The sequence below is a fragment of the Leptodactylus fuscus genome, chromosome 3 (genome assembly GCF_031893055.1).
Source record: "Leptodactylus fuscus isolate aLepFus1 chromosome 3, aLepFus1.hap2, whole genome shotgun sequence".
Classification (NCBI taxonomy): domain Eukaryota; kingdom Metazoa; phylum Chordata; class Amphibia; order Anura; family Leptodactylidae; genus Leptodactylus; species Leptodactylus fuscus.
In genome coordinates this window covers 119,916,594-119,937,781 of record NC_134267.1, presented here as the reverse complement: position 1 = coordinate 119,937,781, position 21,188 = coordinate 119,916,594, and the positions used below count along the sequence as shown (strand labels likewise).

The window sequence follows — 21,188 nt, the reverse complement described above, 5'->3', positions numbered from 1 at the left end:
CAGGGATGTTGCTTCCGGGATAGGGAAACTTCCGGTTAAAAGCACACTAGCTGGTGGTAGAGGCTGACATCTGGTGGGCAACAGTGGAACTGTAGGAAAGTTCTATGACGTCTGCTGTACTGTTTAATAATTTCATATCATTGTCTAGACTGCGAGGTAAAGGCCGGTGAGAAAAATCTGTCGCACCTGCCGAGGCATAACTTAGTCCCTCTGCAAACTGTGTAAGGAGGCTTCTGTGTACCATGTAATATATTTCATACTGGAGTCTGCATATAGTGTATAAGCCTGAGCAAAAGTTTGAAGCTTTGCTTCAAATCAATGAACCGCCATTTTTTTTGCAGTTTCAAAATGGTATAAATAAAAAAAATTACATCTGGCCCCACAAAAAAGACAATTTATGCAACCACATACATGGAAATCTAAAAAAGTTACATGTCAGCAAATGGCGACTCCAGGAATGTTTTGGTTTTTTTTTTTTTGCAAAGTCTTGGATTTTTAAGGGGTTAATATATATATATATATATATATATATATTTGGTATCACCATAATTGTACCAAATCACAAAAATAAAGCTGACATCTCATTTTGGCTGCACAGTAAATGCTGTAAAAACTAAGCCCCTATGGGTCAATGTACACGGAGTCTTTTGGCGCTGAATCTGCGTCAGAATCTGCCTCCAAAAAAAGCCTCACCATAGAGCTCTATGTATTCCACTAGCTTTTTTTCCACTAATGGAAAAATAGCAACATAACCTTTCTTCATGTAGATTCCGCCTAAAAAAAACAACGGGAGGCAAGGGGAGGTGTAAAAACCGCTAGCGGTTTTAGATGCTGTTTTTGAAAAAATTGCTAGCAGTTTTTTCAAGGTCCATACACTGTGCTGGAGGAAAAAACATTTCCTAATTACTAAAGTGGATTTTTTCCTCTACAAAATCCTTGCCAAAAAACTGCACAAACGCAGTTTTTCTCCAATTACACCTCATTCAGAATTTTTTCCAGCTTCCCAGTCAGTACATTGTATGGAATACTACATGGTACCATTACAAAGTATACAGTGTTGGCCAAAAGTATTGGCACCCCTGTAATTCTGTCAGCTAATACTCATTTTCTTCCAGAAAATTATTGCAATGACAAATTCTTGGGTATTATTATCTTCATTTAATTTGTCTTCAATGGAAAACCACAAAAAGAATTCTCAAAAAGCCAAATTGGATATAATTCCACAGCAAATATAAAAAAAGGGGTGGACAAAAGTATTGGCACTGTTTGAAAAATCACGTGATGCTTCTCTAATTTGTGTAATTAACAGCACCTGTTACTTACCTGAGGCACCTAACAGGTGGTGGCAATAACTAAATCACACTTGCAGCCAGTTGAAATGGATTAAAGTTGACTCAACCTCTGTCCTGTGTCCTTGTGTGTACCACATTGAGCATGGAGAAAAGAAAGACCAAAGAACTGTCTGAGGACTTGAGAAGCAAAATTGTGAGGAAACATGAGCAATCTCAAGGCTACAAATCCATCTCCAAAGACCTGAATGTTCCTGTGTCTACTGTGCGCAGTGTCATCAAGAAATTTAAAGCCCATGGCACTGTGGCTAACCTCCCTAGATGTGGACGGAAAATAACAATTGACGAGAGATTTCAATGCAAGATTGTGCAGATGGTGGATAAAGAACCTCGACTAACATCCAAACAAGTTCAAGCTGCCCTGCAGTCCGAGGATACAACAGTGTCAACCCGTACTATCCGTCGGCGTCTGAATGAAAAGGGACTGTATGATAGGATACCCAGGAAGACCCCACTTCTTACCCAGAGACATAAAAAAGCCAGGCTGGAGTTTGCCAAAACTTACCTAAGAAAGCCAAAAATGTTTTGGAAGAATGTTCTCTGGTCAGATGAGACAAAAGTAGAGCTTTTTGGGAAAAGGCATCAACATAGAGTTTACAGGGGAAAAAAAGAGGCCTTCAAAGAAAAGAACACGGTCCCTACAGTCAAACATGGCAGCGCTGCTCCAGCAGCCTCCCCTCACGCTCAGGTAGAGAGCAGGTCTTCTCCATGCCTGCTCTCTGCCTGCGAACGGCGCTAAGCCCCGCCCCCTCCGCTCCGCCCCCTCCTCCCCCAGGGGGGGCGGCTTTCTGTCATTTGCTTCAGGCGGCGAAAGGGGCAGGTTCACCCCTGGGCCCAGTGTGAGAAAGCTGGGTCTCCCTCAGAGGTCATGGGTCTTCCAGCAGGACAATGATCCAAAAGCACCAGAAAATGGTTTGAGAGAAAGCACTGGAGACTTCTAAAGTGGCCAGCAATGAGTCCAGACCTGAATCCCATAGAACACCTGTGGAGAGATCTCAAAATGGCAGTTTGGAGAAGGCCCCCTTCAAATCTCAGGGACCTGGAGCAGTTTGCCAAAGAAGAATGGTCTAAAATTCCAGCAGAGCATTGTAAGAAACTCATTGATGGTTACCGGACGCGGTTGTTCGCAGTTATTTTGTCTAAAGGTTGTGCTACCAAGTATTAGGCTGAGGGTGCCAATACGGCCCATTTTTGGAGTTTTGTGTAAAATGATCAATGATTTGACTTTTTTTTTTTCATTCTCTTTTGTGTTTTTTCATTGCAAGCAAAATAAATGAAAATATTAATACCAAAGAGTTTGTGCTTGCAATCATTTTCTGGAAGAAAACGAGTATTATCTGACAGAATTGCAGGGGTGCCAATACTTTTGGCCAACACTGTAAGTTGTCCCACAATTATTAGGCCCTCATACAGCTCTGTGAACAAAAAAATTTAAAAAGTTGGCTTTTGGAAAGCAGGGACTGAAAACCAAACATTGTAATAATGGCTGCATTGGGAAGGGGGTAAAGCAGGTTAATAAATCTTCCCCAACAAGTGTATTTAAAGTCTAGATATTTACAGTGTTGACCCCAGGGGCGCACCTTCCATGAGTTGACCTGAGGTGATGGCCTCAAGCGGCACCTTATGGATTAAAGTAGAGGGCAATATTTTTTTTAATAGGCCGCTACTTAGTGTTATTGCAATAGGTAGCAGCTGTTAATTTTTACTCACCTGTCCATGCTCCTTTCCAGGCCACCCTCCACTGCCTCCTCTAGGCGTTACTGCACTTACAGCATGACGCTGAAGTGGTTGTTCTTCAGCATGGCTAAAGTGCACCCTGGAAGCAAAAACCTGTTGTCTCTCTATGTAAACACACAAATAACACTGAGTCTGTTCTCTACAAGCATGTGCATATTACGTGACCTGCATAAGTATTGTGATACTTCATAGTGTCCCAATCAGCAAGCTGGGATGGAAATACTGGAAGTGAGAAGAAGAGACAGCAGGCAAACTACTTAAACAGTGCGATGGTAAAACCTCTTTGAGGCTAAGACCCCACGTTGCAGAAATGCAGATTTTTTGTTGCAGTTTTTTGAGCCAAAGCCAAGAGTAGCTACAAATGAAATGGAAAATATATAGAAAGCTCTTATACTTCTACCTTCTGCACAGTCTAGACCTGGCTTTGCCTCAAAAAACCTCAAAAAAATGTGCAACAAAAAAAGCTGTGTTTCTACAACGTGGGGGTCCCAGCCTTAAGGAGCTTTCCAGTCTATTAATTGATGATTTATCCTTAGCTAGATCAACTGCTTCAATAAACCGCAGTGCAGCTTCTTCACAGACAACTAATCACAGCGCCATACTTTTGTTCATTGTCTGTGCTTGGTATTGCATCTCAGCCCAATCACTTGAATGGGACTAAGCTGTAAATAGGCCATGTGACTAAAAAATATGAAGTCACATGGCTTGAGAAGTGGCCGGAGTGCTGCTGCCACTTCAGACAGTTGGGACCCTCTGCTGGGGATGACCCATCCTAACAAGTCCACATCTGCCATGAGGAGACCTGAGGGGTGACATTTATTTTCAATCAGCTACTACCTATTGGATTATTCCAACAGGTAGCAGCCACTATTTTACTCAAGTCACTCTCCTGTCCAGTCCGGCCTTCACTTCTTCCTACAGAGGCCACTGCAGTGTTCTTCTGAATCCACACCCTGGAGGTAAAAGTGGAGTCTAAATGCGACAGAAGCAGGGATTGGTTAGTAAAACGACTGCTACCTGTAAAAATCCAGTAGGTAGCAGCCAAAATGGGGAAGTGAGCAAAAACAAACAGTTATACTCACCTCTTCTGGGTGTCCAGTGGTCCCTCAGCGGTAACCTGGGGTGTATGACATCAGACAGAGGCCAAAAGAGCCCTGAAGAGGATGTTGGGGACCAACACAGGCCACAAAGATGGCCAGGAGAGGTGAGGCAAGGTGAGTATAAGTGTTTGTTATTTTTACTCACCTCCCCCAGGCCTCCCCTTATTATACTCTAGGGCAAGGGTCAGCTGCTGGCACATATGCCGAGAATGGCATGCGACTTGTGAGCTATATTTGCCTGGCACAGCAGATTGTGCCTCTCTGAATATTCTCAGTGGAGTTAACCCTTTCTGGAATTACCTTGCTTCCTCCTGGCACAGTCTGTATACAGATCCAGCAGGCCACGGTATCTGTTTTATTTATTGGTATAGGTATTTTTACAACAGTCTTAGGTAAAGTTTAAGGGACAGGCAGAAGTCCTATGTAATGAAAGAAGGTGATCTTGACTACTGACTGATGCAGCCTTGTGTAAAATATACTCCGGTTTTCAGCACAAAAAGTCCATACAAGAGACTATGAAAAAGAACTTCGACAGCACACAGCATACGAGCTCCACACCGCCACTCTGACAGAATACCACTGCTTAAATCGAATCCCGAGGGGGCTAAGAAGCTACCTTAGTCCCATTCTGATCCAGCTTACTGCAAAAAGATTCTGAAGATCCTAAACAAGTGTTCACTAGATCCTTTTAACTATCAAATTCCTCCAGAAATCATTGAAGGAGTCTATGGTCAAACTAAGTTTAAAAGAAGAACAGTAGTTAACATCCTCACTTGACCAGAAAGACTGGGATGAATTGAAACAGAAAATGCATATGATCATACTTGACACACTATCAAAATATTGAATCCATGAAAAGGGAGAAGTTCCAAAGGGATATCACAGATTATGAGACCAAGCGTGTCTACAGATGGAAAGACTCATCTACCCTGAGATACAACTATTCTCGACATGCTTCCAGTTTTTGAAAAGATACTTCCAAAGAGATGACCGACTTGTTTTCAGGGTAAAGGGCCAAGACCAAGAAGTGATTAAACATACTGCACATTTACAGTGTTGGCCAAAAGTATTGGCACCCCTGCAATTCTGTCAGATAATACTCATTTTCTTCCAGAAAATGATTGTAATCACAAATTCTTTGGTATTATTATCTTCATTTAATTTGTCTTCAATGGAAAACCACAAAAAGAATTGTCAAAAAGCCAAATTGGATATAATTCCACAGCAAACATAAAAAGGGGGTGGGCAAAAGTATTGGCACTGTTTGAAAAATCATGTGATGCTTCTCTAATTTGTGTAATTAACAGCACCTGTTACTTACCTGAGGCACCTAACATGTGGTGGCAATAACTAAATCACACTTGCAGCCAGTTGAAATGGATTAAAGTTGACTCAACCTCTGTCCTGTGTCCTTGTGTGTACCACATTGAGCATGGAGAAAAGAAAGAAGACCAAAGAACTGTCTGAGGACTTGAGAAGCAAAATTGTGAGGAAGCATGAGCAATCTCAAGGCTACGAGTCCATCTCCAAAGACCTGAATGTTCCTGTGTCTACCGTGCACAGTGTCATCAAGAAGTTTAAAGCCCATGGCACTGTGGCTAACCTCCCTAGATGTGGACGGAAAAGAAAAATTGACGAGAGATTTCAACGCAAGATTGTGTGGATGGTGGATAAAGAACCTCGACTAACATCCAAACAAGTTCACGCTGCTCTGCAGTCCGAGGGTACAACAGTGTCAACCCGTACTATCCGTCGGCATCTGAATGAAAAGGGACTGTATGATAGGATACCCAGGAAGACCCCACTTCTTACCAGAGACATAAAAAAGCCAGGCTGGAGTTTGCCAAAACTTACCTGAGAAAGCCAAAAATGTTTTGGAAGAATGTTCTCTGGTCAGATGGGACAAAAGTAGAGCTTTTTGGGAAAAGGCATCAACATAGAGTTTACAGGAAAAAAAAAAAGAGGCCTTCAAAGAAAGGAACACAGTCCCTACAGTCAAACATGGCGGAGGTTCCCTGATGTTTTGGGGTTGCTTTGCTGCCTCTGGCACTGGACTGCTTGACCATGGACATGGCATTATGAAGTCTGAAGACTACCAACAAATTTTGCAGCATAATGTAGGGCCCAGTGTAAGAAAGCTGGGTCTCCCTCAGAGGTCATGGGTCTTCCAGCAGGACAATGACCCAAAACACACTTCAAAAAGCACTAGAAAATGGTTTGAGAGAATGCACTGGTGACTTCTAAAGTGGCCAGCAATGAGTCCAGACCTGAATCCCATAGAACACCTGTGGAGAGATCTCAAAATGGCAGTTTGTAGAAGGCACCCTTCATATCTCAGGGGGGACCTGGAGCAGTTTGCCAAAGAAGAATGGTCTAAAATTCCAGCAGAGCATTGTAAGAAACTCATTGATGGTTACCGGAAGTGGTTCTTCGCAGTTATTGTGTCTAAAGGTTGTGCTACCAAGTATTAGGCTGAGGGTACCAATACTTTTGTCCGGCCCATTTTTGGAGTTTTGTGTAAAACGATCAATGATTTGACTTTTTTTCATTCTCTTTTATGTTTTTTCATGGCAAGCAAAATAAATGAAGATATTAATACCAAAGAGTTTGTGCTTGCAATCATTTTCTGGAAGAAACTGAGTATTATCTGACAGAATTGCAGGGGTGCCAATACTTTTGGCCAACACTGTAAGGGGAAAGTCTGTCACTGTAACGCTAGGATCACATTAGTGTTCATCTCTCCATCGTTCAGGTCCTCGTGGGGACCTGAAAGAAGAGCCGTCTGCTAAAAAAAACAGTTACCTGCAGACACATGCAGACCCCATAGACTAGGATGTCCATGCAGTCTCCATCGATTTTAGGTGGAATCTGTGGCAAAGTCTCCTACGGAGATTCAAATGTCAATATGAACCTAGCAGAGGCATAACGAAGAGGGGTACAGGGCCCACGGCCAGTTGGAGATGTCCAGGGCTCCAGATCACCATGATAGTGCTCAGGGAAAGCCTAGTTCCCTGATCACTATACATATTGCTAAATGAAAGCAGCCTGGGATGTTGCCGGGCCCCAGGGGTGAACCTGCCCTTCTCGCCGCCCGAAGCGAACGAGAGAAAGCCGCCCCCGCCGGGGAGGGGTGGGGCTTAACGGAGGGGGTGGGGCTTAGCGGAGGGGCAGGGCTTAACACTGTTCGCAGGCAGAGAGCAGGCCTGCTCTCTGCCTGAGTGTGAGGGGAGGCTGCCGGAGCAACGCTGCTTCAGCGGCCTCCCCAATCCACCACTCCATGCTAAGCCAGTCCAGGATAGCTTGTCCTGGACTGGCTTAGGTAAGAAAAAATGCCGCCCTCCCTGAGGCCCTGCCATAGCGCCGCCTGAAGCGCTCGCTTCAGGTCGCCTCATGGGAGGTGCGGCACTGCGGCGGGCCCCTTTCCAATAGATGCCTGCCCAAGGGAGGTGATTAAAAATAAAAAATACTTATATTCGCCTCTCCCGGGCTCTTTCAGCCTGTGGTGTAACAATGTCTATGCACCCCATATGACTGCTGAGGTCCAATCACCCCCAACATTGACTTCTGGGGCTCCTCACCTCAGATGCAGGCAGAAGAGTACCGAAGAGGATGCTGAAGAGAGCCAGACGGAGCGAGAATGCCCAGGAGAGGTGAGTCAAGGTGAATAAATGTGTTTTGTTTTTTTCTCCAATAATTTTCCCTGGACCTCTACTTATTATATTCTTGAATCTATAATAATAGCCCCAAAACAGAGGGCCAAACCTCGCAAACATTTGTCGAATTTTCATGGAGTTCACCTGAAATGGCTCTAGGGAACATTTTATACTGTGTAGGGGCCACTGTGGAGCATATAATACTGTGTGGGGGCCACTATGACACATAATATGCTGTGTGGGGGGCCACTGTGGAGTATATTATACTATGTGGGGGTAACTGTGTGGCATACAATACACTGTGGGAGCCACTGAGTATATTATAATGTGTGGGGCCACTGTATAATGCTGTGAGGTGAGCCCTGTGGAGCATATTATACTGTGTGGGGGTTACTGTGGAGCATATAATACAGTGTGTGGGCCACTGTGGAATATATTATACTACGTGGGGCCCCTTCATTATTCGCATCAAACACCATCTGTTTTATAGCAGCCCTGCACTATTATAACTGCAGTTGGCGGTATGGAGGCGGTAGGGGGTTTGCACAAGACTTTAGTTAAGCCACTGGTACCTAGCCCTAAATGGCTGCAGTTAATATTTCAGGTTGGGGCTTCAAGCATATCATTGGGCTTCTTAAATCTCTTTGAAAGAAGATATAATTCGTATTTATGAAGCAACTTTAATAAGTGCCTATAAGCTAAACCAGTGAGGCATCTGCTGCATTTCATTCACAGGACAGACACAAAGCGCAGCACACTATGTACAGTCTGCAGAGCGCGTACTCGACTCCACCACCATTACCTCACATGGAGCGGGAGCGCGCAGGGGTGGTGCCTCAAACAAAAACACAACAGTGGAGGTGGGAGCTCCGAAGCCGACATCTTGTTACGGTTCCTCAGAGCCTGTCATTGTCTACATCCTAAAGCGTTCCCTCTCTGAAAACAAGCTGGACGCGGGCAGATCGTCAACAACTGGAAGGTAGCAGAACTAAGTCACAAACAACGTTGTTCTGGAGCACTACGTCTCTCTGCACTCGGTGACACGGACCTGTCATGGCCGAACCCGAAGGAGGCGGCGGACGGAGGCGGGGGACGAGTGTGAGCAGAGCCAGGAGCTGCGGCCGCAGGAAAAGAAGAAAAAATAAAGTCCGTTCGACCCCGTTCCCCACCCGACTACATCATCATAGCCAGCTGCAGAGCAGAGCAGGAGAGAATGGAAGCAGGAGCCCCAGCCCGGGCCCGGGGGAAGCGCAGCCTGCCAGAGCGGCGCAGTACAGGCAGTTCCGGAGAGAAGTGAGTACGGCAGGGACCAGCTAGACGGGACTCATTCATGGAGTTTAAACTCATGTTTGCCGCCATAATCCCCTGACACAAGGAATGGAGTATCCAGACACAGACCAGGATGGCTTGTGTGTGTCTATGGGGCGCTGCTCTCTGAAATACGCCCGCACTTATCAGAATCAGTTCTGTTTATTAGTATATGGCCATTGTGTCTTCACTCCAAGTTCACACTAGTGTTTGGCGTTCTTCTTCAAGGGGTTGTCCAGGCATTTTTTTTTTTTTTAAAGTACAATTTTATTGTAATTATTTTTTATGCCTGGACAACCCGGGGGGGGGGGGGGGGTTGGAGGTAAGTCATACTCTCCTGTCCCCAATGCACCAGTGTCCGTCCCAGCGCATTCTGGTACTTCTGGCTTCTTATAGGTCTCTTCCTGAGGACTGCGCTGTGGAAAGGTGAGTAGGACTTTGTTCTTTATTTTTTTGTCACTGCCCCCATTCGATTTAAAGCTAAAGCAGGTTGTCCATTTTTGCCTGGAAAACCCCTTTAACAACTGCTTTGAGACCCGAAGGATGGAAACTTAATCCACTTAAAAAAGCAGTTAAAGGGATCCTATCATTCAGATGACACTTTTTTTTCTAAGTACCACGTCAGAATAGCATTAAGAAAGGCTATTCTTCTCCTACCTTTCGTCTTCTTCTCTGCGCCACCGTTTGCCTAAATCCCGGTTTGTATCAGTATGTAAATTAGCTCTATTGCAGCACTGGGGGCGGGCCCCAGCGCTCAGACAGCACTGCTGCGAGAGAACTCTCTCCAGCACCGCCTCCATCTTCGTCAGGAACGGCCTCTTCATTCTCTTCATCCAGTGGTGTCTTCTTACTTCTAGGCCTCGGGCAGAGCAGACTGCGCATGCCCACAAGCCCTGAGAAAATGGCCGCTTACAATACTATGCAAGTGGCTATTTTCTCATGGCCTATGGGCATGCGCAGTCTGCTCTGCTGGAGACCTTAGAAGTTACAAGCCACCGCCGGAAGAAGAGGCTGAAGATGACGCTGCTGAAGAAGAGGAGGCGGTGCTGGAGGAGTTCTCTCGCAGCATTGGAGATGCCCCTAGATGCTGTCTGAGCGCTGGGGCCCGCCCCCAGTACTGTGAAAGAGCTAATTTACATACCAACAAGAACCGGGATTGTAGGTGAACAGCAGCACGGAGAAGACAACGAAAGGTAGGAGAAAAATAGCCTTTCTTACAGCTATTCTGACGTGGCACTTAGAAAAAATGTCGTCTGAATGATAGGATCCCTTTAACCACGGATCCCGTAGACTATAATGGGGTCTGCAGGCTTTCCTCCCAAAAAATGTGGACAGAAAAGTTATACTTTCAGGAGTTTTCTCTCCACATACACCACTAGAAAGCTGACAGTGCGCTGAATTCAGCACATTATCGGCTTTCGCGTTCTGTGCCCCCAGTGAAGAGCTATTGGTGCCGGTACCGTAGCTCTTCACTGTCAGAAGGGCATTTCTGACAGTCAGTCAGAAACACCGTTCCTCACAGCAGCATCTATAGTGCTGTACTGTGAAAGCGGTCATTGCTTACCACCCAGTGCTCACTGCTTTCACAGTACAGTGCAGTAGATGCTACTGTGAGGAAGGGTGTTCCTGACTGTCAGAAAGGCCTTTCTGACAGTGAAGAGGTACGGTACCGTCACGGATAACTTCACTGGGGGCACAGAACGGGATACGCGCGTATCACATTGAAAGCAATAGGGGGGGGGGGGGAATCCTCCCATTAATTTCGATGGGTAGCGCTCGTATGCCGGCACCCATAGAAATCAATGGGATTTGGTTTTTATGCGCTCGAGTTTTAAGTTCAGAATGAGCGGAGCGTAACTCGTGTGCAGGCTCCCTTAAACCGCATGTGCCCCAGGTGGTGACAGGTCCTCTTTAAATGAGCCATTCACCTGTATGGAAGTTTAACCACTTCCAGGTGGCCCATTGGGTATTATGATCTTTTGGGGACATAATGTAAAAAAAAAAAAAAATAATAGAAAAGTGAAACAAAACACACCCTTATTAGAACAGATACTGTGCCCAACCCCTGACAACACTATTTTAAAAGGTTTTTTAAGCGCACTTTGTGCTATTAAATAAAAGTAAAAACAGATAATGTTTCGCTCCTCTTTTGTTTATATTTTCCTGGACATTTAAAAAAAGTGAAAAAAACATGCAAAGATAAAAATAAAGCCCTGTCACCGAAAAAAGACGCAGAAATTGGTTGATTAATTCAAATAATAAAAATGTTAGAACTCTTAAAATCACACTTACAAAAAAACGGAAAATATGTCTGGTGCTGAACCAGAAATTGGCCTTGTACTGAATTGGTTTAAAAAAAAAATCACCTTTCTCTTCGTGTTTATTCATCCTGGGGCTTTGTTGCCAGTGGAAGACTATTGACCTCATTGGCATAAATCACTGGTTTATTGCAAGCAAGCAACTACTGAATCGACTGATTTGATCTCCGTCATCTTAAGGGACATGGGACTTAGGCAGATTGCAGACGACCGTGCTGTTACTGGCCGTGAATTAAAATCATGGGTGGCAGATGGGGACACGAATATGAAGCACGGGCCACAAAATAGGACCTTTTCTATATTTTACGGCGCAGACTGTCAGCCCGAACACGGGACCTTGAAATTCACGGTCATGTGTACGGGCCCATTAAAATGAATGGGTCAGTGTACTACCGTATCTGTGAAATACATGGAAAGCACACTGAACACAGTCGTTTGCAACCTGTCTTAAACTGGAGAGACACTTTAAGAGCTCCTTCACACGACTAAAAACTTTGATCAGTGTCTGATGTATTTCCTGTCGACCATAACTCCAATAAACTCATGTTCAGCATCATACTGACTTAAGATGCTGTGAGCTTCAGATCTTCAGCCCTGCTATCCTGCACTCACATAATGCAGTTCATTTTGTTGGAGTCAAGGTTGGGCTGGAAATACAATCAACATATAGATTGTATTTCTGGCACTTAACCCCTTCCCGGAGACTTTTTTTTTTTTGGCTCCCCGCCTTCCAAATCCCATACCTTCCTTGTTTTTTTGTTTGTTTGTTTTTTTTGCTGCTTTGAGTTCCTCCATATAGGAAAAATAATTATTTTATAAGCTTATAGACTGGGAATTTTGAGACACAGGAATACCCTAATGTTTGTGTGTGTTTCACAGTAACTTTTTACTTTTAGATGTATTCATGAGGAAAGGGGGGTGATTTGAATTTTTAATACTTCTTATTTTTTTATATATTTTATTTATACTGTAAATTATAGAATCTCTTGGAGTCTTGAACCCCAGGGGTCTGATTACTAATGTGATGCAATGCAAAATACTGTCATTTGTATGATAGACTGCATAATGAAATGAATGCCAGACATGTCTGAGAGCCTTCAAGGGACTCCCGGCTGTCATCGCAACGGATCGCCAGTTCCAGATCTCATTCCGGGTGTCAATGATCCTCGGCAAAATGGCTGGGGGATTTAATGCCCACTCTCAGAATGTATAATATGTAACAATCACTAGATTTTTAATCAATTAGATATCTTTACGTATTCTGACTGACCATGGCTGTCGGAGTAGGACTGTGGAAAAACAATGGAGAAAGTGATTGTCTACCATCTTCAAAGCCGTGGCAAGTATTGCCAAGTGATTAAGTTCAAGTTCAGCTACACTACATTGCTTTGTCTGTGCCATAGACTGAGGCCTCATTCACAGGAAGAACGAAGAGCGATGGCTGTTTTTGTAATGGCTGTAACATGTCCATCCTAATAACAGTGGATGGGTCTATTCATATGTCTGATATATATGCCGTATATACTCGCGTATAAGCCGACCCGAATATAAGCCGAGGCTCCTAATTTTACCACAAAAAACTGGGAAAACATATTGACTTGAGTATAAGCCTGGGGGGGGGGGGGGGGGGGAATGCAGCAGCTACTGGAAAATTTCAAAAATTAAAATGGTCAGAATTTTAGTGTGCAGTAGTTGCTGGGAAAGGGGAGGGGGTGTTTTGGTTGTCTGCCCCTTCCCTGAGCTTGAGGACTGTTCCCCCTCCCCCCCACACTTGGAATTCAGTCTGGCTGAATATAGGGTATCTGCAGTGCTCCTATTAACACCTTTCTGACAGAAGAGATACTCTATATTCAGTAGACCGGGCACTATCAGACACAGGGATACCTAATGTGTTTGTGTTTCACAGTCATTTCCTACTTTTATATGTATTCTAGGGAAAGGAGTAATTTAGAACTTTTATTTATTTTTTTCTTAAAGCTTTTTTTCCCCACAAATAATGGGAGATTCTATACATTAATGTTGCAGCTGGTCATAGCCCCCCCCCCCCAAATAAATAAACAAATACATTTTTTGCTGACTCGAGTTTGTCGAGGGGGGCTTTTTCAGTACAAAAACTGTGCTGAAAAATTCGGCTTATACTTGAGTATATATGGTAGGTACATTTGATGTTGAAGGAGTTATCCAGTTTAAAAAAAAAAAAAAAAAGACCAAACAGGATGCATTAATACAAAACACTTCCTGATATATATCCTCTTTAAATTTAGCACCGTTTATCTGATTTATATTCAGGTCATTGACCTCAGCTATGATGTATTGTTTGCAAGCTCACTAACCCTCCCTGTGAGCAGTTTAGCCAGCAAATGAAACGTCACCATAGGATGTGACCTCTCCTGTGATTGATTACCTTTGATTTCATTCCAGTGGAGAAGGGAGGGGTACACAGAGAGTGAGAGAAGGCAGATAAATCATGGGAAATGTAGTTTATCCAAAGATTCATTGCATGCATATCGCAAGCTGACAGGGATCCTGACCAGATAGAGCCCCAAAGAGCTGGGTGAGTGACATTCCCACCTAAATACAGGTAATCCCTAACCTTGCCTGTACATCTATACATCTGGTACTTGTAAGGGCTTGTTCACATCTGCGCCGGCACTCCATACTTGAGGTTTCCGTTTCCTGCCTAAAACAGAGGCAGGAGACGGAAACCTGCAGGAGTCTTTCTCACCTATTCATTTGAATGGGTGAGAAAGCTGTCCGGCGGTGAGCGTTTTGCGCTCTCTGCCGCGAAGCAAGGTTTTATAATCCGGACACAGAGTCGGACATGCAGTACTCTGTGTCCAGATAAAAAAAAATCCGGTTTCGCGGCGGAGAGCCTAAAACGCTCACCGCCGCACCCGGTCTATGGTTTCCGTCTTCTGGCATGCAGAAGACGGAAACCATAGAACGGAGACCGTGAACGCAGGTGTGAACCTAGCGTTACTTTTTTTTTTTTTTTTTTAACTGTAATTAATAGACCCCCAGGGGTCTTGAAACCCAGGGGGTCTGATCACTAATGCAATGCATTACATTCTCGTGTTTTGGAAAGAAGCCTCCATTTACTTTTGGTTATTGAGGTTATATTCCCTTAGAACAGGGGTAGGGAACCTTCGGCTCTCCAGCTGCTGTGAAACTACAACTCCCATCATGCTCCATTCACTTCCATGGGAGTTCCAAGAACAGAAGAGCAAGTATGCATGCTGGGAGTTGTAGTTTTGCAATAGCTGGAGAGCCGTACCCCTGCCCCTGCCTTAGAAGGTCAGGGAAAAATTATATTTATAAATTCAATTCAATAAAACTAAGGTCCCATACAGTAAATTCTGCCCCAAATAAACACTGTTTCTGTACGAATAATTGACATGCTGTGATTTACCAAAACACAATAGTTTTTGAAATTACAACATTTTTTTATTATTTATTTAATTTTTTTTTTAACTGTAAAACAACATTTTTTTTGCAGCTCCGTTTTCACAACGTGGGGCCTGGGCTTAAAGAGTAATTGTCATTTCAAAATTCTTTTTTGCAAATGACTAGTTCAGGTGAATATGTGAAGCTTCATGCCACTGTTTTGGATATCCGTTATGATAGTATCCTTTAAAAGTATCATAACAGACATAAAAACGGACACTAACTGGTGTTGCTGTATCCGTTTTTGTTTTTTTAACTGACATATTAGCATCAGTTAATTATAACCTTTCATCATACACTTGGGTATTGCGATATAAATTTCTCTTCATCACGCATCATATAAACTTTCATTTTGTTTTTAAATAGGTGTTAAGAACCAGAGCGAAGACGGACAAGAAGATTGTTAAATCTGAAAAGAACAATACCTCCCACAGCCCGGCAGCACTCCGGTGTGAACAACGTAGTCTCCACAAACCACAAAATAAATGTAAAATTCAGTCTATTAAAAGCACTTCCCCCAAAAAGACTGAAAGGCTTCATACTGACTCTGAGCTCACACATAGATCTGTTCTAAAAGCTGAGAAGAAGCCGTTCGCAGATGCTGAAAATGTCCAGAATATCAAAATGAAAAAAGGCTATGTGCGGGATGAAATTGAAAAAGAGATAAACTATGCAGGAGCAAAGTTTAGTGATCCACCGTCCCCAAGTGTGCTTCCGAAGCCTCCGAGCCACTGGATGGGGATAAATGGTCAGCAGCCTGACCAGTGTAAGGAGCTAATGACATATCACCTGAAAGCCCTATTGAAAGTCCAGCTATAGTCATCCAAAGTTGTGCTCGAAGCCCTCTTTTGGTGAACATTTTGTTATAGACCCAATCACCATGCCCAGCATTTTTCAAGTTTGGAACTTTTTTTTTTTTTTTTTTTTTCTTGCGCAGGAACCTAAATGGACCTTGCCTTTTACATTTCTGTACAGAACTCTAGTATTATATTTTGTATGGTTGTGTAAATAGTGTACACAGTGTAATATGTGTATATCCTCGTTTATACTCCAGGTAAATTTTTAGTTTTGTTATAAAGGTATGTATTTTGACCTGACTAAAGAAACCAATGTGTTTTATATGTAAGGTGACAAGGTTTCTCTACAGTCAAATGAAACCACAAAAGACTTCCCTTTTCTTATTCCCAAGGTAATTTCTCAAATTTCTAACACATTGTCCCTGAAATAAAATGAAAAGCACTCTGAAATTTCTAAGACTTTGTCCCCGGAATAAAATGAAAGCACTTTTTTTCGTCCATAATCATTGCAGCTGATTAGTCAATTCAGCAGCTAAAAACTTCCACTATTTACTAGGACAAGTATGTCAAAGTTTAATGCACTTTTTGCCACATTTGTAAAGCACTGCACAAAATAAATCTGGGAATGAGATATGTGCCCAGTACGAGTCCATTATGACGGTTTCAAACAAAAAAAAAATCATATCTTCCACATAAATTGGCAGTTGTTAAATTGAATAAAATAATTTGGCCTCCCCTATCTGTCTTCGATGTGGTCATTATGTGAGTATGAATGAGATGGTGTGTTCTAATACACTTTCATGCTATCATTATACATGTAGTTAGTGTCACATCTGGACACAGTTCACAACTCTAGATATTTATCATACAATATAGGACAGAGGTGTAGCTAGCAGGGGCCATTCATTAATACAGTTGAAAGTGCTGCATTTGTTTGTCAGGGCCATCTCAAATACATGCAGCATTAAGGGTTGAAATACATGGGCTTCCTCATCTACCAGACATTTTTAACTGTATCTGCATTCTCTTATGGATTACCGTATATACTCGAGTATAAGCCAACTTTTTCAGCCCATTTTTCATGCTGAAAAAGCTCTCCTCAGCTTATATACGAGTCAGGGTCCACGGAGAACAGAAAACTGGAAGGGGGAGGTCCTTTGGTGCTACTGCTCTGTGACTGGCTTGTCATGAGGTCACGTGACTGATGTCATCAAAGGTCCTGTAGCCATGGCCGCCGATAGGCCAGTATTACTGCTACTGGCGTCAGCGGCCCGGCCAAATTGAAAAATGGGGGGGCCCGGTTTTGGCCCGCCACCGTGTGCTGGCGCCTGCAGCAGTCATTGTGCCCAGTGAGCAGCGCCGAGCTCCAGCTTCTCGCACAGGCGCAGTACTACCCGTATTGAAGCCGGCGAGCGGGTAGTACTGCACCTGTGCTAGGAGCTGGAGCTCGGCGCTGCTCACTGGCCTGGGCACAAATTATGACTGCTGTGGGCGCCAGCGCATGGCATAGTCGGGCACTTGCCTGTCCCGATTTCAGCTCATCAGCTTATGAGTGTGTTTGTTTTGTATTAAACATTAAGGTGGAACATAATGAAAGCGGCCTATGAAACTGGGGGGCAAATGGATGGGGGGGGGAACGGTATGACACTGGGGCAGATGAGGAGGGGGGAGGGAAACCGCATGACACTGGGGCAGAGACGGGGGAACATGAAACTGTGGGAAGATAAAGGGAGGGAGAACGGCATGAAACTGGGGACACAGATGGAGGGGGCCCAATGAAACTGGGGGACAAATGGAGGGGGGGAACGGCGTGACACTGGGGAAGATGAAGGGGGGAGAACGGCATGACACTGGGGCAGATAGAGGGGTGGAACAGCATGACACTGGGGCAGAGACGGGGGACATGAAACTGGGCAGGTGAAGGGGGAGAACGGCATGAAACTGGGGACAGCGATGGAGGGGGGGCATATAATTTACGGGTGACTGTAGGAGGATTATACTGTGTGGGAGCACATGAAAAATGAATGAGAATGGGTGGAGTCAACATAAGTGGGTGGAGCTAAACTTGCCACGGCGTGCAGAGCGTGCCGCACATTTTACCTTTTTTTTTTTGCTTTGCAGAATTTGGGAGGTATGGCGTTGGTGACGCCACACTCCTGCGTGACATCACTCGCTTCAACTGCGATGCACAGTGTCTCGACTCCCCCGCCTCCTTTACAAGGGGCCCACTGAGGCTTTGTCGCCCAAGGGCCCATAAAAACCTGCCAGGGGACATCATTTATAGGTACAGGGAGCAATGGAAAGATGTTAGAAGGTGGACGGGGGGGGGATTGTTGGGGCATCGGGTGTGCGGCACTGTGGAGAGGGAACTGGGGCAATAATATATAATATATAAGTTTTTAGCTGGAGAACTACCAGCTTTTTGTTAAAGGTAAATTTAATAAATAATTGGTATGTTGCATAATAAAGTAGTTTTAAAATTGGGGGGGGGCAGACACTTAGGTTGTATAGGGCCCCAAAATTCCTGATGGCGGCCCTGCCTGTAGCCACTAATATGTAACATCTGCAGATAAGGTTGAGTCTAAATCCTAGTAGCTCCGCCCACACCAGAGTCTGATCACATGGTCATGACGTCATCAGAGGTCGTTTAGCACACTAGGATTTAGTATCTACCCTACAGAGTGGCCAGGATTCATTGTGTCTTATGGAAGATGTCTGTTGTATGGAGGAGAGGAAGCTACAGTAAAGTGACACACACAGGGACCTTCCTTTAGTTACTCTGCCTATTAATGTCAGGCATTTGGGGTTATTAATTTATGTATAATCGGGTTTTATTGAAAATTTTTCATAACAAAAAGGAAAGAAAAACAAAGACAAACCAAGAAACCGGTCTATATTGGTCATATAGACCAGACAATACAAATGGTAAAAACATGCAGAAAACAGGGAGTAGAGACAAAAAACCAAGAAGAGAGAGAAGTAGAGAAAAAGAAAAAGGACACAAAACAGCCAGTTAGGACCATACACACAGACAAAGGAAGAGGGGAAGACAAGACAGGGAAACATAGGGGTAAACCAAATAGGAAGGAAAGAGAAAACAAGTGGGATCAATGACACAGCCAGATTCCCACTCAGGAGAAAGAGGAAGAAAAATCAGAGGACTCCTGAAACATCACCCAAGGCCGCCAGAGCTGCTCAAACTTAGAGTAGTCAGGGGAATCTTTTGCAACCAGGGCTTCCATTTTCCGAATAAGGAGAAATTCCTGGAGGAACTCGAGGAGGGAAGGCGGGGTAGGGCTGCGCCAATGCCTCGGGATGACAGCCCTGGCGGCTGTAAGGAAGTGCCCCAGAAGGTCCCTTTTAATGTTGGACAACTTACCAGGAAGGACCGAGAGCAAGGCCAGTTGGGGAGAAGCCACGACTGTGCGTTCACACACTCTAAAATAGAGGGAGAAAACCGCATCCCAAAATGGTCGGAGCACAGTGCACTCCCACCAGATATGGAGCATGGTGCCCCTCTCGGTGCCACAGCGCCAACACCGGTCAGGAACGGTAGGGAAGATCCTGTGAAGGAGGTCAAGACATCTATACCATCGGGTAAGGATCTTAAAGCTCTTCTCTTGCGCACTGCAGGGCAAAGCCTGGGGTTATTAATTTAGTTTCAGTAACTCCATGTGCCTCACAGTAATAAGTTAACCCCATCATGTCACTCATTAACCCCTGTGTGCCCCATATAAGGGTTACTAATATGTGAGACACATGAGGGTACTAATGAAGGACCTTAATTATGAAGATACCTAATTATTACCTCCATATGTCCCACATATCAGTAATGTGAGGCACACAGGGGGTTAATGTGAGGGACATGATGGGGTTAACTGCTATTACTATGATCCCCATGGAGTTACTGAGCTGCAATGCACATGACCAGACTTTTTATCTGGACCAGACTTTTTGTCTGCAATGGTGGATCTCCGAGGCGCCAGAGGAGGTATGTTTAAAAAGAAATAAATAAAAATCAGCAGACACCCAGTGGCCACCATCTTTAAACAACCAGCATCTGATGTTGGGAAGGGGTTAAGTTGTCCAGGAGTTAAGCTTTCGGCAACAAGGCCATAGAATGGTGTATTAACCACAGGGCACACCCTACAGAAAGCCCATTCCCTTCTTTCTGCTGCACAATTTACGCTACCACTAGCCCTTTTGCCATACCTGATCAATCCCACACAATATGCTCAATCTACCTCCGAGAACAGATTGCACTATCACACCCCATCTTCCTTCTTTGACAGAGACATACAACCAACCCCATCCTCGCTGCTCAAAAAAAAAAAAAAAACAGGCCTAATGCTAAGTGACTTTTCGCAAATCAAGGATTTCACATCTACTTGTGAAACCTACATGGCAAAATACCCCCGACGCTACCCTTTCCTGATTAGACTCCCTCACAGTAAATCATTGGAAATTAAAGGTGTCTGTTCAAAATTATACCGGTTTCTAATCTCTCTGACTGCTAAGGACTCTCCTAGGTTTTTTTCAGCAATGGGAGGAAGAACTGGGACGATCCTTTACTCCTCAAGAAAAGAATCAACTATTAACTAGTGCCTTCAATTACTAGTTGTCTACATGACATTTATCCCTCAGTTCCAGATGTCTGTAGGCGTTGTGAGAAAGGAGTGGATAGTTACCTACACATCTGGTGGTGCTGCCTACTGATAAGCACCATTCCAGAGGAAGGTTTTGGACACCACCTCTAGGATCTGCTCCAAGACCATTCCCTCAACACCAGAGCACATCGTGCTGTGGCTTCCACATACTCATTTCCAGCCACACAGAGAAGACATAGCCACCCATCTACTGACAGCAGCCAGGCTCTTATCCCAAACATGTGGAAATCTTCCACCTCCTCCAACCTTCTCTCAATGGGTTAATAAGGTCAATGACATTTGTAGGATAGAAGAACTGGCACACTGGAACACCATGTCCAGACCTACATTCTTCAAGACTTAGACCCCATGGTTATCAATTAAGCAGATAGACACTTTGAGCAATAGGCATGCAAATTCACCCTCACTGCCCACTTGCCTACTTATACGGAAACTACAGTTGGCCCATACTTGCTCCCAATCTACCCCTCTGAAATGCAAATTAAAAAAAAAAAAAAAAAAACACAACTCGGTACGCAGAGCATAAGCCCTTGCATAGCTATGTTGACAGAAAAATAAAAAAAAGTTATGAATTTTGGAAGGGAAAATCTGAAAGTCAGAATTAACGTACAAACTACCCTGCTTCCTTAAGGAGTTAAATGGTCTTCTGATTGACGTAGAACCCACTGGTAATTTCAGATCTTTCTTGATCTTCCTGGAGGTGATTATTAGTTGAACCTTTTTCAACTATTTAATCTATTTGAACAGTAGTTCTCCACTTCCATTCACAACTTCAGGTTTTAGTTGCCACTTTAACGCATTTGAGATCATTCAGT

The 21,188-nt window shown here is 44.1% G+C and overlaps 1 protein-coding gene across 1 annotated transcript; it reads left to right on the top strand.

Annotated features, from left to right (window-relative positions):
- Positions 1-8,666: 8,666 nt before the first annotated feature.
- On the top strand, positions 8,667-16,437 carry PNRC1 (proline rich nuclear receptor coactivator 1). The gene is made up of 2 exons (XM_075268180.1): positions 8,667-9,132; positions 15,276-16,437. Exons 1-2 carry the CDS (start codon positions 8,893-8,895, stop codon positions 15,726-15,728), a joined length of 693 nt encoding a protein of 230 aa, XP_075124281.1. The 5' UTR covers positions 8,667-8,892; the 3' UTR covers positions 15,729-16,437.
- Positions 16,438-21,188: the final 4,751 nt, after the last annotated feature.

What these genes read in the sequence shown, in the direction of transcription:
- PNRC1 (XM_075268180.1), top strand. Translation starts at nt 8,893, where the DNA reads ATGGCCGAACCCGAAGGAGGCGGCGGACGGAGGCGGGGGACGAGTGTG. An exon ending in ACAGGCAGTTCCGGAGAGAA is followed by an intron (nt 9,133 to 15,275) that starts GTGAGTACGGCA and finishes GTTTTTAAATAG; the next exon opens with GTGTTAAGAACCAGAGCGAA.